The sequence below is a fragment of the Galeopterus variegatus genome, unplaced genomic scaffold (assembly GCF_000696425.1).
Source record: "Galeopterus variegatus unplaced genomic scaffold, G_variegatus-3.0.2 Scaffold1107, whole genome shotgun sequence".
In the NCBI taxonomy this organism is placed as follows: Eukaryota; Metazoa; Chordata; class Mammalia; order Dermoptera; family Cynocephalidae; genus Galeopterus; species Galeopterus variegatus.
Genome location: NW_007727218.1, coordinates 299,850 through 313,848, shown reverse-complemented (window position 1 = coordinate 313,848; position 13,999 = coordinate 299,850). Strand labels below are relative to the sequence as shown.

General features: G+C 47.9%; 1 protein-coding gene across 1 annotated transcript in view; it reads left to right on the top strand.

The window, feature by feature from the left end:
- The window catches only part of NTM (neurotrimin), a 276,438-nt gene that overhangs the window by 86,067 nt on the left and 176,372 nt on the right, over positions 1–13,999 (top strand). Inside the window, exon 2 of the mRNA XM_008574793.1 lies at positions 12,004–12,236. Coding sequence (XP_008573015.1) covers positions 12,004–12,236 — 233 coding nt within the window. The remainder of the gene's footprint in view (positions 1–12,003; positions 12,237–13,999) is intronic.

Sequence of the window (13,999 nt, the reverse complement as noted above, 5' to 3'; positions counted from 1 at the left end):
GGCTGCAAGCTCTGCTCAGTCTACTTTCCTGGGGGCCGGGGACACCCACTCCACCCCTGCTCCCAGAGCCTGGCTGCAGAGCTGCCAGCATCATTCTAGCACCTGCCCTTCTTTGCAGCCTCCAAAATATCTCTCCCTCTCTTCAAGGCTTTCTCCTTCTAATCACCACGTGTTGGTGAGAATTACACGCAGGATTGTCTTGTCTGTTCCCCAGAAGCAGACCCTGAGATGAGGATTTGTGCGCAGGTGACTTCTTTTTTTTTTTTTAATTTAATTTTATTTTGTCAATTTACAACGTGGTTGATTGCTGGTGACTTCTTAGGGAAGTGCTCTGGGAGAAACGGCAGAGGTGTGGCAGGAGGGCAGGGCGAGAAGCCAAGTGGAGGCTCAGTTTCAGGCGAAGACCCAGCAGGGTGGCTAGGGCCTCCTGTGCTCCCACAGATGGCCCCCACGCCTGCCCTGTGGGAAGCAAACTCCTGGGCTCTGTGAGAGGGTGCAAAGGGGCGTGAAGCCTAAAGGCAGGCCTCCAAACAGCAGGCCTGGGCCATTAGAAGCAGGAGCACATGGAAACTTGGGTGGTGGCACAGGTGATAAGAGGCTGAGGGAGCTGGGCTGCCCCCGACTTACTGCCATATCTTGCCCGGGACGGCTCAGTGGGTGCACAACCAGAGCCCGCCTGCTCCCTGACCCCCTTCAGAGAGCTCTGGTCTTCCAGCGCTGGCTCCTGCTCCCAGCTGGCCTGCACCCTCCTCTCTGCAGATGGGGTCATGGCCTGCAGACCCCTTTCCTCCAGCATTGCCCTTTGGTCAGCAACCGAGGCAGAACAATAGCTGTGTCCTTCTGCTAGGTGAGCACACCTGGGAGACTTCCACTCTTAGGCCTTCCATGGTCCTTACTAGGTAAGACAGGTAAAGCGGGAGTTGGCTGAGTGCTGGCTGGTCCCCGCCTCCCTGTGCCACCGCGCTACGTCCTGCTGCTCCTGCACAGAGCCAGCTTCCCATGGCGAAGGCGAGGGAAAGAGGGGCCGAAGCTGGCCCTACCCACCTTCAACAGCAAACTGGCTGGAGAGATCTGCACTCCCCCAAAGGGGAGTTCTTCAAATTGCCAGTGTCACAGGGGACAGATGAAGAAATCCAGCAAATGACGAGGGCTCCCCGGGTACTGAGGAGGGGCTGTGGGACGCAGCAGAGTTGGTTCCCTCCCGTTGGGAGCTTTCCTCTTCCTGGGGACCCGTCTGTCCCCGCGAGGTATTGCACCACCTAGATTAACTATCGAGAGAGATCCAATTACCTCTTCTGCACTTAATTATTCTTACATTCCCTTGTGTTAGTGAGTGCTGTTTCTCCAGACTCTGGGGACCCCTTCTTCTCTCCCTCCAGAGAGAGGGGAGGCTGCTGAGGGCTTTACAGGACACGGACATAGAGGGGCGAGCCTCGAGCTGCTGCAGCGTGCATCTGCATGGCGGCTCTGTCCTGCCATCCAGACTTCGTCTCAGCCTCTCAGAGGGTGGAAACGGCCTCTCCCCTGGGAGCATGGCAGCTTATACACCAGCTGCCCATCACTTCTATGTGGCCCTGGGCACTCACTGAGACACAGTGGCACCACCAAGAAGGGAAATGATGTGTGGCCAAGGTCACTTACTGAGAGGACAAAGAAGGTCCCCGCAGGCCAGGAGTACCCTTTGTCACTCTAGAGTTCTAGCGTTAGTTGGCCACTCTCTTCCTGTGCATGGGGTGGGGGTTTTGGCCTTGAACTGGATTGCCTTCTTTCTGACCCTCCCAAGCCCCATACAGGGCTGTGCATGTACATGGTAACCGGGATGGATGCCAGGCTGTAGCTGCCTGGTCAGGATCTTTGTGCCCTTTATCCTTGCTTGCTGTAAGGGACAGGTCAGCTTCACTTGGCCTTAGCTGTGGTTTCGGGATCCTAAGCTGCAAGGTTCTCCCCATACAGGTTGTAGTCAAGTCCTAAATATAAACTGTTTCAGGGTGATAGGAGGCTGCTGGAGGCAGGGTTCAGACCTGGGGGAGGGGCTTAACATGTATCTCAACCAGAAATTAGGGATAGAACTAACCAGAAGTGAGGCCAGGAGTGACACCTCTGCCGGCTTCAGCAGAGACCAAGCATATGCCCAGGGCTGCTGGGCTGGGGCATGCTTCTCAGCCACCCCAGGCCCTGCACGTGGCAAATGCAAGGTATTTCCACCCCTTTTCTAACGTGGCACAATGGGCCTGATATGTACCATCCATCCAAGTCTGCCTGAGCAAGTCCCGGTTTACCCAGTGTGATTGCAAAATGTGTCTAGTTTGGACAATAATCAGTAGTGCTCCCCCTACAAATATTCTCCCAGGCTGGGCCTAACATATCTAGGAACTGGATGACGCCTTGTGTCAGGTGTGGGCTTTACATGTTGCAGGTAGTGCAGGGGACAAAGCAAAGATGAAGGAGAGGCTGCAGATGGTCTCCTTTTCAGGAATCCTGTTTCTTCTTCCAGCCTCTTCCCTGCCAGGGAGGCTGCTCCCTGGAGAAGGAGATCAGCTCAAGTTGAGAGCCATTTATAACCGTCAGTGATTCTTTGAGGTAGCCTGTGCAGAGTTCTTTGTTTTGGATCTCTGGCTGCTCTTTGTCTACAGGATAAAGTGAAAAATCTTTCACATGGTGTATTGCATGACCTACCTGTCATAGTCAGGATTACTGCAGGGAAAAGATGGCATGCTCAAATTGGGTAATTTGAGAATTTGAGCAGAGTTTAATAAAGTGGATATTTACAAAGAGGCAGCCATGGTGTAGGAAAACCACATGGGACAGTCAGGACCCTGGAACTGGTAACAGGAGGACATCATTAGCACTTCTAGGCCTGAAGGGATAAGGGGAGGAGGTCTCAGCTCCCAACAGGGAAGGAGGGCTGTGTGGAGAGGGCCACTGGCAAGGGGCTGTGATCTTTGATGGAGGGACGTAGACCCCGGTACACCGCTCTCCTTTCTCCTCCACCCCATCTCTTGCCACTGCCTCCCATCAGCTGAGCCCAGCAGGAAGTCAGAGGGCAGGGGAGCCTATGATATGATCCCTACAGGCCAGTCTGCAGCAATTGTGAGGGGCACGCAGGGAAAGCACTGCACTGACATGCTGGCTTCGTCTCTGGTCACTTTCCCATACAGTGGGTGCACATTTCTATTTTTCTGCAAACTCTCTACCTATTTTTTCCCAGCTCCTTTGTGCTTTGCTCGTGCTCATCCCTCGGCCTGAAATGCACCCTCCGCTTTTCTGTTTAGCAAGCTTCTTCCATCCTCGACAGCCACCTACACACTCACCAGGATCCAAATCGTCCTGAAAGTAACCAAGAGTCCTTGTGTGAGGGTCCTTGGAATAGAGAAACAGTATACACTTCCTGCCTTCTTAGAGCTCCACATGTCACACAAGATAAAGCATGAACACACTGCAACCACTATGTAAAGGATGTCTGGAGAACACTCACGGGGAATAACAAACTTTGCAGAGAAAAGGTAGTTGGGATATGAAACGAAATTAAATAAAACTTGGCCTCAGTAGGGGGATAGGAATTTGTCTAACAAACAATATGAAAGCATATTTCAAGTAAAGCATTGGTTCACTGAATCCCAAAAGTGAACGAAGTGTTCAGGTAGCAGTGAGAAGTAGCCCAATGTACTTGTGCATGTTATGTCCAAAGCAGTGTGGGGTGAGTGGGTGTGTTAGTCAGAGTTCTGCAGAGAAACAGAATCAATAGGCGAGGGAGGGAGAAAAAGAGATTGATTATAGGAACAGGCTCACACCTGTGGTGTAAATTTCAATCTGAGTATGAAGGCCTGAGAACCAGGGGAGCCAATGTCTAAGGAAAGGAGAAGATGAATGTCCTGGCTCAGACAGAGAGAGCAAATTTTCCTTTCTTTAACCTTTTTATTCTATTAGGGCCTCAACGGATGATGCCGGCTCATGTTGGTGAGGGAGGATCTCCATTACTCAGTCCATTGATTCAAATGCCAATGTCTTCCAGAAACATTCTCAAAGACACACCCAGAAATAATGCTTTACCAACTATCTGGGCACCCTGTAGCCCAGTCAAGTTGACGCATAGAATTAACCATCAGAAAGGGCGAGGTGGAGCTTTGCAAGCTTCACTCACGAGAGCCAAGTTCAAAGCGTAGATGGAGTCTAAGGTGAATTTTCACTGAATTCCCTTTCAGCACTTTTGGGTTCTCTTCCCTAGAAACTGTTGGGTCTCCATGAAGAAATTCAAAAGACCCTCATTGATGTTTGGACTGTTTTGAATATTTTGGAGAAAGGAATAAAAAGAAATGCTTTCAGGTGGCCTGGCTTTGGTTACCTATAGAAAAAGTTTCCATTGCTTTTGTGTGTGGTCCTGTGATATGATAGAGACGCCCCCACATTGCCCAGATTATCTTGTGCTAGAGTTTAGATTCTCCCTGGCCACTGATGTAACAAAGTTATTGAATAAAGCAGTGGCTTGTGGGAGCTGTGACTTTCAAATCTGATATGACCTGTGGAGCAATCCTATCCCTCCTTCAACATTTGGATTAGTATTGGGCTTTTGTCATGAGTACAAATCAAAATGCTGTGCTATTCATTTCAGAAAAGTCATGGCCCACCTACCAGCAGAGTTTATGTTGAGATAATGCTACTTTGTTTGACTTGGACAGGAAGAACAGATGGATAGGTGTGCTTATGGAGAGACTTCCTGGAGGCCACAAAACAAAGCCTTCATGATTTATCCCCAAGACATTAGAGGAGTGGGAGAGGACCACCTTCTTTGTACTGATTCCCATGAATAGTGACCAGGCATAGAGGTAGGTGTGTGCGTTTGTGTTTGTAAGTGCAGGTTGGTGGAGTGAGAGTAATTTATTCTCACAGCCTGGGCCTTTATTGGACACGGGCCCTATGGTCTTTTACCCCTCAGGAATTAGTGAAAGATGGGAGATTTTCATCAGGTAATTAATGAGTGGACAGATATTCATTGTGTGCTTACTTCATACTCTATACAGTGTTCTCAGAGACACAAGAGAAATAAGGAATGGTCCTTGTCTTTCAGGAACTTACAATCAAATCAGTGAAGTGACACACATACTTACCCAAGATGAGCAAACAGTACATGTAATAGGTTTTGTAATAATATATTGGTTGGGCTTCCACTATGTACAAAGCAATGCATTTATGTGCATGGTTTCATTTAATCTTCCCATTAACCCCATGCAGGAGGAAGAGTTATTTCCCCTGCACATGACTTAAGTAAAATTCAGGGAAGATATCTGAGGTCTGAGAGGCGGCAAGAGCAGAGTTGGCCTTTGCTTCCAGCTGTTTGACTTCAGACCCTGTCCTCCTTCCTCCTCCCGATCCTTGCTCTGACTACAGCTGTTCACCAGCTGAGGGCACCCCCAGTGCAGAGTGTCTGCAGCTGCATTTTGTTTGTTTTTCTGTTCTGCCCCTAGTCTTTCCATCCCTATCATAAGTGTGCCCTCTTCCTCTACCCAGGTCTGGCCAGCCTTATCATCATGTTCATAGCTGAGAAAGGTTTCGTAGCACACACTCATTTACTTATGTACGACAAGAACAGTAATGGTTAGGAGATGTTAGACCAGTGTGAACTGGGCATAATTCCAGTGTTTTTGTCTCTGTATGACCCAAACCGATTTCACAAATATCACCATGAGTTTAGATGCTAAGAAAGACCCAGTATACTCAAAACCCACTAGCAACTCACTAGTGAAGCCTTCTCTTACAAGAAAGAACTGAGGTGTTAGCTGAAATCTGAATTTTCAGATGAAGCACCCTGGTCCATTCATTTCTTGGTTTCCCCCAGAAAGCCCTTTCTCACAAAAGCAGCTGTGGAAGAGGCACTCACCAATGCCATGGAACCGGTGTGTGGATATTTCCGAGCCAGTCCCCAGAGGGGAGGAGCGGGGAACAAGCCAAATGCTCAGAGGAGCTCAGCTTCGGCGCAGCTGGAGCATTTCTGCGTGATAAGAGGTGACTGTGAGCAGGTGCTGTGAACAGCGGAAGCACTTACTTCGCTGGGGTCTCAGATGTTCCGTGATCCATGCTGCCTTTCAGAGGCAGTTAAAGGGTCATCTGCTGGGGAGGCAGCGCCAGAGTGCACACTGCTGGACCTGCTGCGCCCTCAGATCTCCAGGCAGGTGTGTTTAAGAAGGGCCAAACCTGGATTTTTCTGTTTCTGCAATAATCCTTCTCCGTATTTCAACACTCACTTTACCTGTTTTTAGAAAGTTCCGAGCAGACACTTTTGTTCCGTTTTTCTTCCAGTTCCCAGGTTCTTATCTCTCTGCTGTCTCATCCTAAATCCAAAAGTGGCTTGAGGCCCTGAGTCCATACTTGTGTGGTTTTATTTCTGCAACTCGACGTCCTGGGCTTGCCTAATCATTTGTTGCTCTCCCTCTACATACGAATATAAAAGCAACATGTGTAATAAACCACTATTCATCAGCAAGAGATTAAGGACATAGAGGGCTGCATTTTTAGCGCTTTGGAATAATAGGTGCATTTGCAGAAAATTACAGGTGTGTCAGTGTTCTCTACCACATGCTGAGCATACTCTGTGCATGGATGAGGATGTACACGTGTGGCTGGACCCTCTTCTGTCCAACTACACGTGGAGCTTTTGTTTCTTTTTGGCGGCTGGCTGGTATGGGGATCCAAACCCTTGACCTTGATGTTATAACACTGCGCTCTGACCAACTGAGCTAACCGTCCAGCCCCTCCACATGGGGCTTTTCACCACTGAAGAGAATGTATTGATGACAGATGCAGAAGGGGCCTCCTCAGTAATCCATCTGAGATAGAGCAGCCCTATTTCCTAGAAGAAGAAACTTCTCCATGGAAGGAATGAGGGCAGACAGGCACACATAGACTAAGAAGGGCACTGTGGCTCAGCATCAGAATGGTAAAAATGAGTGTCCCTTCCAAGCCTTCTCCCTCTGTCTGGATTCTCTCCATAGGCCAGGGCAGGGCTATCCCTGGAGGTCACATGCATTAGGGGAGGGGCTAAGGACTGGGAGAATAGGAAAGTCATTCCAGAGTCATCAAAGGCGGAATGGCCACTGGCCGGAGGGCTGGAGACTGCAAGTTTCTGGAGGGCTGGCGTTGAAGCCGGAGGAGGAGGCTTTCAGAGTTGAGGGGACTTGGGAGTTCCAGGGCCCAGTCCAGAATCCTTAGGTGTGCAGAGGCTGTTCCCCTGTTCTTTGTATATGGGGCAGGATGTGCAGAGAGGATGTTAGGGGTGGGAGGCCGGTGTATCCAGAGAATATGGGGGAAAAGGTGAGAGATTGTCAAGGCTTGGTCTGGGCATTTCCTGTCCTTTCTCACTCCCACCTCTCTTCCTGTCCTGTGTCATGCCAGCCTGTGACTGTTTCCCTGGTATTTGACAAATGGCCATCTCCAGCTGTGCTCACCGGGAATAGTCAGGGATAGTTGAGTTTGAAGCTTACGCACTCCCAGTTAATCACATAGTCAGTTAATCACCTTCCAGAGGGAGGTGAAATACCATGGTGTGTTTCAAAAGTAATTTTGTAGAAAAACTATATTAAGGGCTGTCTCGGAAAAGAGGAAGCCTGTTGACTCAATTTCCTACCTCCCCACCAACCAAAGCGTTCGCTCTGGCTAAAGGAGCAATTTTGCTCATTTTCGCTTTTGTTTTTTTTTCAAACCTGAAAGAAATGTCTCCTCTGTGTTTTTGTGGAGACTGGATAAATGAGACGGAAAGATGGGGGCAGGTATGGGGAGGTGACGGGAGTTGGCTGCCGAGTTACCTTTGTGATCCGTCTCTGCAGAAGCCAGCATTAATTCTGTGGAGACTCAGCAAGACTGATACCCAGCAGTGACAGTTTGGACATCTGAACATGACCTTGGATGTGCTCAAAACCACAGCTGAGGCGATGCCAACTCTTCAGTGTAGTATATCACAGGGCCGCATAACCGTGCTGGAAATTGGCTGCCTTCGGCGTGTTAGCATGTCTGCAGACAAACCTCTCTGGCCCTGTAATGTGGTGTGGGTGGTGGGACGGTTTCCATTTCAGTCCATTTTCGATAATTAGATGCACACAGGGAAGCCCAGGACAGTCCTCTTGTATCCATCAGGAGGTTGTGAGATGCCCCACTGTGGGCATCGAAAACAATTATTGAAGCAGTTTAGAGTTTATTGGTCAGCATTTCCTGCACCACGGCCATTCACCCGGTATCTGGTCACGTTTCAGCTGCTGCAGGAAAAAATAAAGGACTGCTTCTGGCTTCCCAGAACATACTGGTTTACAGGAAAGTTCTCTTTTGTAAGGTAATGGAAAACTGTTTCAGATGAGGATCATGTCCTGGTGCCCATTCACTTTGCTGTTCTCATTTTACTAGGAGCCAGCTATCCAAACCAGCAGTTCTCAAAGTGCACTCTCCAGCTTCAGCTTCACTTGGTACTGTATCAAAAGCACAGATTCTCAGGCTCCACCCCAGACCTACTGAATCAGAAACTCTGGGGGCAGGAGCCCAGCAATCTCTGTTTTATCACATCTTCCAGGTGATTCTAATGCATGTCAAATTTGAAAAACACTGGTTTAGATGTTATTTTGAAAGACTCTGCAAAAATTGTGAAGAACACTAAACTTGAAACAAAAACAACAGAACTGTGTTTGAATCTTGGTTTTGCAGCATAATATCAGTATGATTTTAGTCAATGTGGATAATGTTTCTTAGCCTTAGTTAATCTCATTCATAAGTTGGAACCAATGCATGAACCCAAGAAACTTTTTGAGATGATAAAATAGAGCATACGATAGGCTTGCAAGTGCTCAGCATGTAGTAGTATGTGTTCAATAAAAACTGGCCACGGATGTGAATTTCTCCAGTTCCCTGCGTGGACTGAAGCAGAGGTCAGAGCAGTGACTGCTCTTCAGGTTATCAGTACAATGTCACTGGTACATCACTAGCAAAGCAAGCTGTAGAGTGTGTTGTCGTTCTTGAGGGATTTCAAACCAGTGTGGTTCCAAATCATGTTTTGGGTGAGGTGGAACAAAATTCAGATCGTCAGGTCTGCAGTGTCAGGCCCCCCCCCCCCCCCCCCCCCCCGGGCCTCCATGGGCGGCACATTTCGCCCTCTCTTTCATTCTCAGAGTGTGTCCTGGACATTGTCATCAAAGACAAAGGGAAGGCTCGGAGTACACTCTAGACCATTCTGAACTTCACACACATTTGAGGTGCCCGGAGTTCTTATTAAAACGTAGATCCAATTCACGACCTCTGAAGTGCAGCCTGAGACTCTGCATCTCTGACAAGCTCCCCAGTGACACTAATGCTGCCGTTTGCTGATCACACATTTGCACAGTGAGGTGCTAACTCAGTGCTTCTCAAGCCCTTATGTGCCTATGATTCACTTCTAGACATATGCTACTTGAGGAATGGTCCAGGGGGGGCCACCAGCATTGTCATCACCTGGGAGCTTACAAAAATGTAGAATCTCAGGCCCACCCCAGACCTACCAAATTAAAATCTCCATTTCAGCAAGATCCCCATGTATTAGTCTGTCTCTGTTGCTTATAACAAAATACCTGAAGCTGGTTAATTTGTAAAGAAACAAGATTTATTGCTTACAGTTTCAGAGACTGGGAAGTCCACAGTTCAGGGGGTGCATCTGGTGAGGGCCATGTTGGTGTAGGTGACTCTTCCCTGTCATGCAGGGTGTCACATGGCAAATGACTTGAGCAAGAGAGAGCTATCTGCTCACTCGCTCTCCTTTTAAAGCCATCAGAACCATGCCTGTTACTCCATGAATGGACCAATCCATTCACAAGGGTGCAGTTCTCACAATCTAATCACCTCTCCAAGGCCCCACCTTTCAACTCCCATAATAGGATTTTTCACCCTCTTAACACTGTCACAGTGGGGATTCGTTTTCTAATACACAAAACTTTTGAGGACACATTCAACTCATAGCACCCCAGGTGATAAGCACAGCAAAGTTTTGAAACGAGTTCAGGGCTGGCATCGTGCTGTGCTCATTTGCATAGGAACCTATGCTTGTCTTAATGCTGTGCTCTTACCATCTTGAAATTATTATTAATTCTTGAACAAAGGACTCTATGTTTTCATTTTGCTCCAGGCCCCCCAAATTATGTAGGTGATCCTAGATACACCGCTCTACACCACTGGTTTTCAAACTTTAGGGTATATATGACCTGACTGGAATATTGTTCTAAAGTTATATTTCTGAGTTTTTAAAGCTTTTGAATCAGTAGGACAAGGCATGAGACTAAGAATCTGTAACAGATCTCTTATGTGATCCTGATGTTAGGTGGTCCATGCCAACTTCAAGAAATAGTCCTCTGACCTTTCCCTAGTTAGGTCTTCCATCATTTCCATGCTGTGTCAGACTGATGCCAGAAAGACTTTGCATCTTTCCCGTATCTTTCTGTGATCCTCGAGAAAATGCAATAAACAGCACAAAACTTGTTGGACACCAGCGCAAAGGTGTTTCTCGTTGGGCAGTTTTCCCCACAAGAGCTCTTAGCAAGCCATCCATCTGCACCTAAGTGGCCCTGCAATGACTGTGTGACACTTATCCAAGTACAGCAGAAAGGGTGAACAGTACAGAATGTGTCATGTGGAGAGGGACTGCCTGGGGAAGCTGGTCTGCTCAATAGCAGTTCCTAGATTTTTGGGTTGTTTTTTTGTGTGTGTGGTCACAGACTATTCTGTGAATTCAATAGAAGCAAGCAGTCCTCCCCAGTGAAAAAATTCACCCATGTACATCCTAAGACACACACATGACCAGGAATTAGAATACTTGGCCAAGAGGTCGGATTCTACCTCTCCTAGCTCCCTTACCTTGAACGAGTCTCCAAGACACTTGGAATCCTAGATACTGATCTCTAAAGTAGAAAATAGGCAGGAGCGTCTAACTTGCAGAGTTGTTGCAAGAATCAAATGAGACAGTGAGAATGTAAAAGTACCTTGTGCACTGCAAAAGAAGGTATACATTTGAGTCATCATTATTCATACCATGCTATATTGCTATTTCCAGCATTATAGGTAGGATCAGGACACCCTGTGAATTTAGCCTAGGGCTGTAGAACATTCTTGGTGTCACAGGAGAGGGGAATGACTACAGATGGGAAGATGGGATGAGGACTTGGCGAGCGTCACTGGGCTATTTGAAAGTGTAGAAAAGAGAAGGGAGCTTCTACAATTTGGGGACTCCAGATGCAAAAATAAAAGAAAGAAGATCTATTTTTACATGTGCAAACCCTTCTGAGACTTTGGAAAATGCCTTCAGTCTAGCAGTAACTGAACATTTCTGCCCCTGGGTACAATGGAGATAAATAGCAACGATGGTGGTCCATATTTAGTTTTGATTCAATAGCCTTCTGTTGGAATTCACTATTCTGAGATGAGAGGAATTATGTTGAGTAGTTGAAAGCTGTGTCTCGCTCTAGTACATATTGACTGTGTGACTTGGAGAATTCTTCAGTTTCTCTGTTTCTCAATTCCTTTTCCAATAGAACATTTCTCACAAGGTTGTTGTAAGTATTGAACAACTTAGTACACCCAAAACGCCTCGACAGCAGTGTGAGGGATTATTACCCTCATCTACATCGTGGAACTCTGTGAACAAAAAGAGGTTCAGTAGTGTTCCCCGGGTCTAGACATTCTGGGTATGTCAGTTGCCTCCAGATTATAACTGAGAGGTTATTTGAAGTGGTCCTGTGCTCAGGGGGTTTAAGAAGCACTGAACTGCTCAGGATCCAGAAGTCTGAGACACCCAACGTTCTGAGGCTATAATCTCATGAGGCCTCTGCTGCTGAGTTCCAGAAAGTTCCATTCATGACAAATCAAAGGAAATGGATGTGTGTGCAGTTGGGTCAAGGAGAAAGACAAGGCGTGATCACAAGACATCCTAGCCTTGCCATGGAGACTCCACTCTGATGGCTATTTTCTTTCTAGTCTCTTGACTTACTTGTCTGGTCTTCCCTTCAGGTGCACGATTGACAACCGGGTCACCCGGGTGGCTTGGCTAAACCGCAGCACCATCCTCTATGCTGGGAATGACAAGTGGTGCCTGGATCCTCGCGTGGTCCTCCTGAGCAACACCCAGACCCAGTACAGCATCGAGATCCAGAACGTGGATGTGTATGACGAGGGCCCGTACACGTGCTCTGTGCAGACAGACAACCACCCAAAGACCTCGCGGGTCCACCTCATTGTACAAGGTAGGCGTTGCTTGGCTGGGAGGTCTGGAAGGGAGGCTGGGAGAGCCTGGATTTAAGGACTTTTTCTGTGATCCTCAGCAGAGATGAGTTCTGTTTGTTCTGTCCATCCAGGACACCTTTCTGGTTGTCATTTTGCGGTTAGAAGTTGGATTTTACAATAAATTTACTCATCAAGTAGAACTAAGATATTTTCTGACTTTTGTTCTAATAATACATTTCTCAGAAAATTATCTTTTAATAATTGCTCTCCTTGGCTTTTTTCTCCCCTAAGTTTGTCTGTTTGTTTGCCTTTTGTTTAGGTCCCATCCAACTCCCAGCTTGCTTTATTTTTTTTAATTTTTTAATTTTTTTTGTCTTTTGTCTTTTTTCCGTGTCTGGCAACGGATCGCAACCCTCAGTGTTGCCCCCGTACCGGACCGGGGACCGGCAACGGGATTGCGACCCTCGGTGTTGCTCCCGCGCCTCACTCAGCCAGTGAGCGGGAACCGGTCTGTATGTGGGATCCGAACCCTCGGGCGGGAGCGCCGCCGCGCTTCCCAAGCGGCGCACTATCCAGTGCGCCACCCGGCCGGCCCCAGCTTGCTTTATTTTAAGACCAGCATTTTAACGCTCTTCTGGCACTGTGCTTGTGCCACACCCTAGCCCAGCCTTCAAGGAGAGCAGAGTCAACCAGCAGGCCTGGCCGCTTCCCTCAGATCCGTCCCTCCCAGCCACTCCCTTGTCTCCAGCAGCTTGTGCCTTTGCTCCTCTCCCAGCCCAGGCATTTGACGCCCCATCTGCCTATAATACCTGCGTCTGCTTCTCTTTGTTTTGGTTGCACCCCACTCTCCTCCGCTCCTTCTGCACCCCCCACCCCAGCCTTTGAGGCCTGTGCATGCGTTTGTTTTGTTTTGTTTTTAGTTTCTCTTTGTTCTGCTTGCTCTGTTGCTCAGACCCTGGGAATGGTGCTGATCTCTTCGCATGAAGCAAAACTGGTCCCAGGGTGTGGACAGATTCCTAGTTAGAGAGCAAGAGCTGAGGGTCAGACTTGGCTGTTCTCTGGCTGTGAGACCTTGATCAAGTTGTCACCGTGTCTCAGGGGTCTCTTTCTGTAAAATGAGTTAATGTGAGGAGCAAGGTTGAGGGTTACATTTTCCATATACGAATGTGTAAAACACTTAGAAAAGAGCCTGTCATGTAAAAGTGCTGTTTAGGTGTTAGCTGTTGTATTTTCTTTTCATTTTCAATACTGTTGCTATTTCTTAACTGTTTAAAACACCTCTACAATAAACCAAATAGCTCGTTTTCTTATCTCAGAAGCTTAAGGTCCTGAGCAGTGGATTGCTAGCTTCTCTGCTGCAGAGTTTTTCCCAACCTGATTCACCACGTTCCCTTCATCCAGCTAAATGGCAGGTTCAGGGCAGTAAACTTGTCATCTCAGGGATCTGGGAGCCGACCCTCATCAACACGCCCAGGACAAGGGTACAGATTGTGGGATGATTGTTTAGAGAAACAGTGGGAGTAAAAGTAGCTTGAGGAAGAAGAGCTCAGGTGAGCTGGAAGAATTTGGGGAAAGCCAGCTGTGAGCAGGTAGAAGAAGCCAGAGTGGGATCCTAGATCGGAACCGTGCGGAACGGTAATGAAAAGAGGACGCACTGAATGAGGGAGACGCGGGCCCAGCTCTGCCCGAGATGATGCTGGGGCACAAAGTTTGGTCATTCCAACTTGTTTTTCTTCATGTTTTAAGGTGTATATTTATTTGCAAGGTGATACATTAAAACATG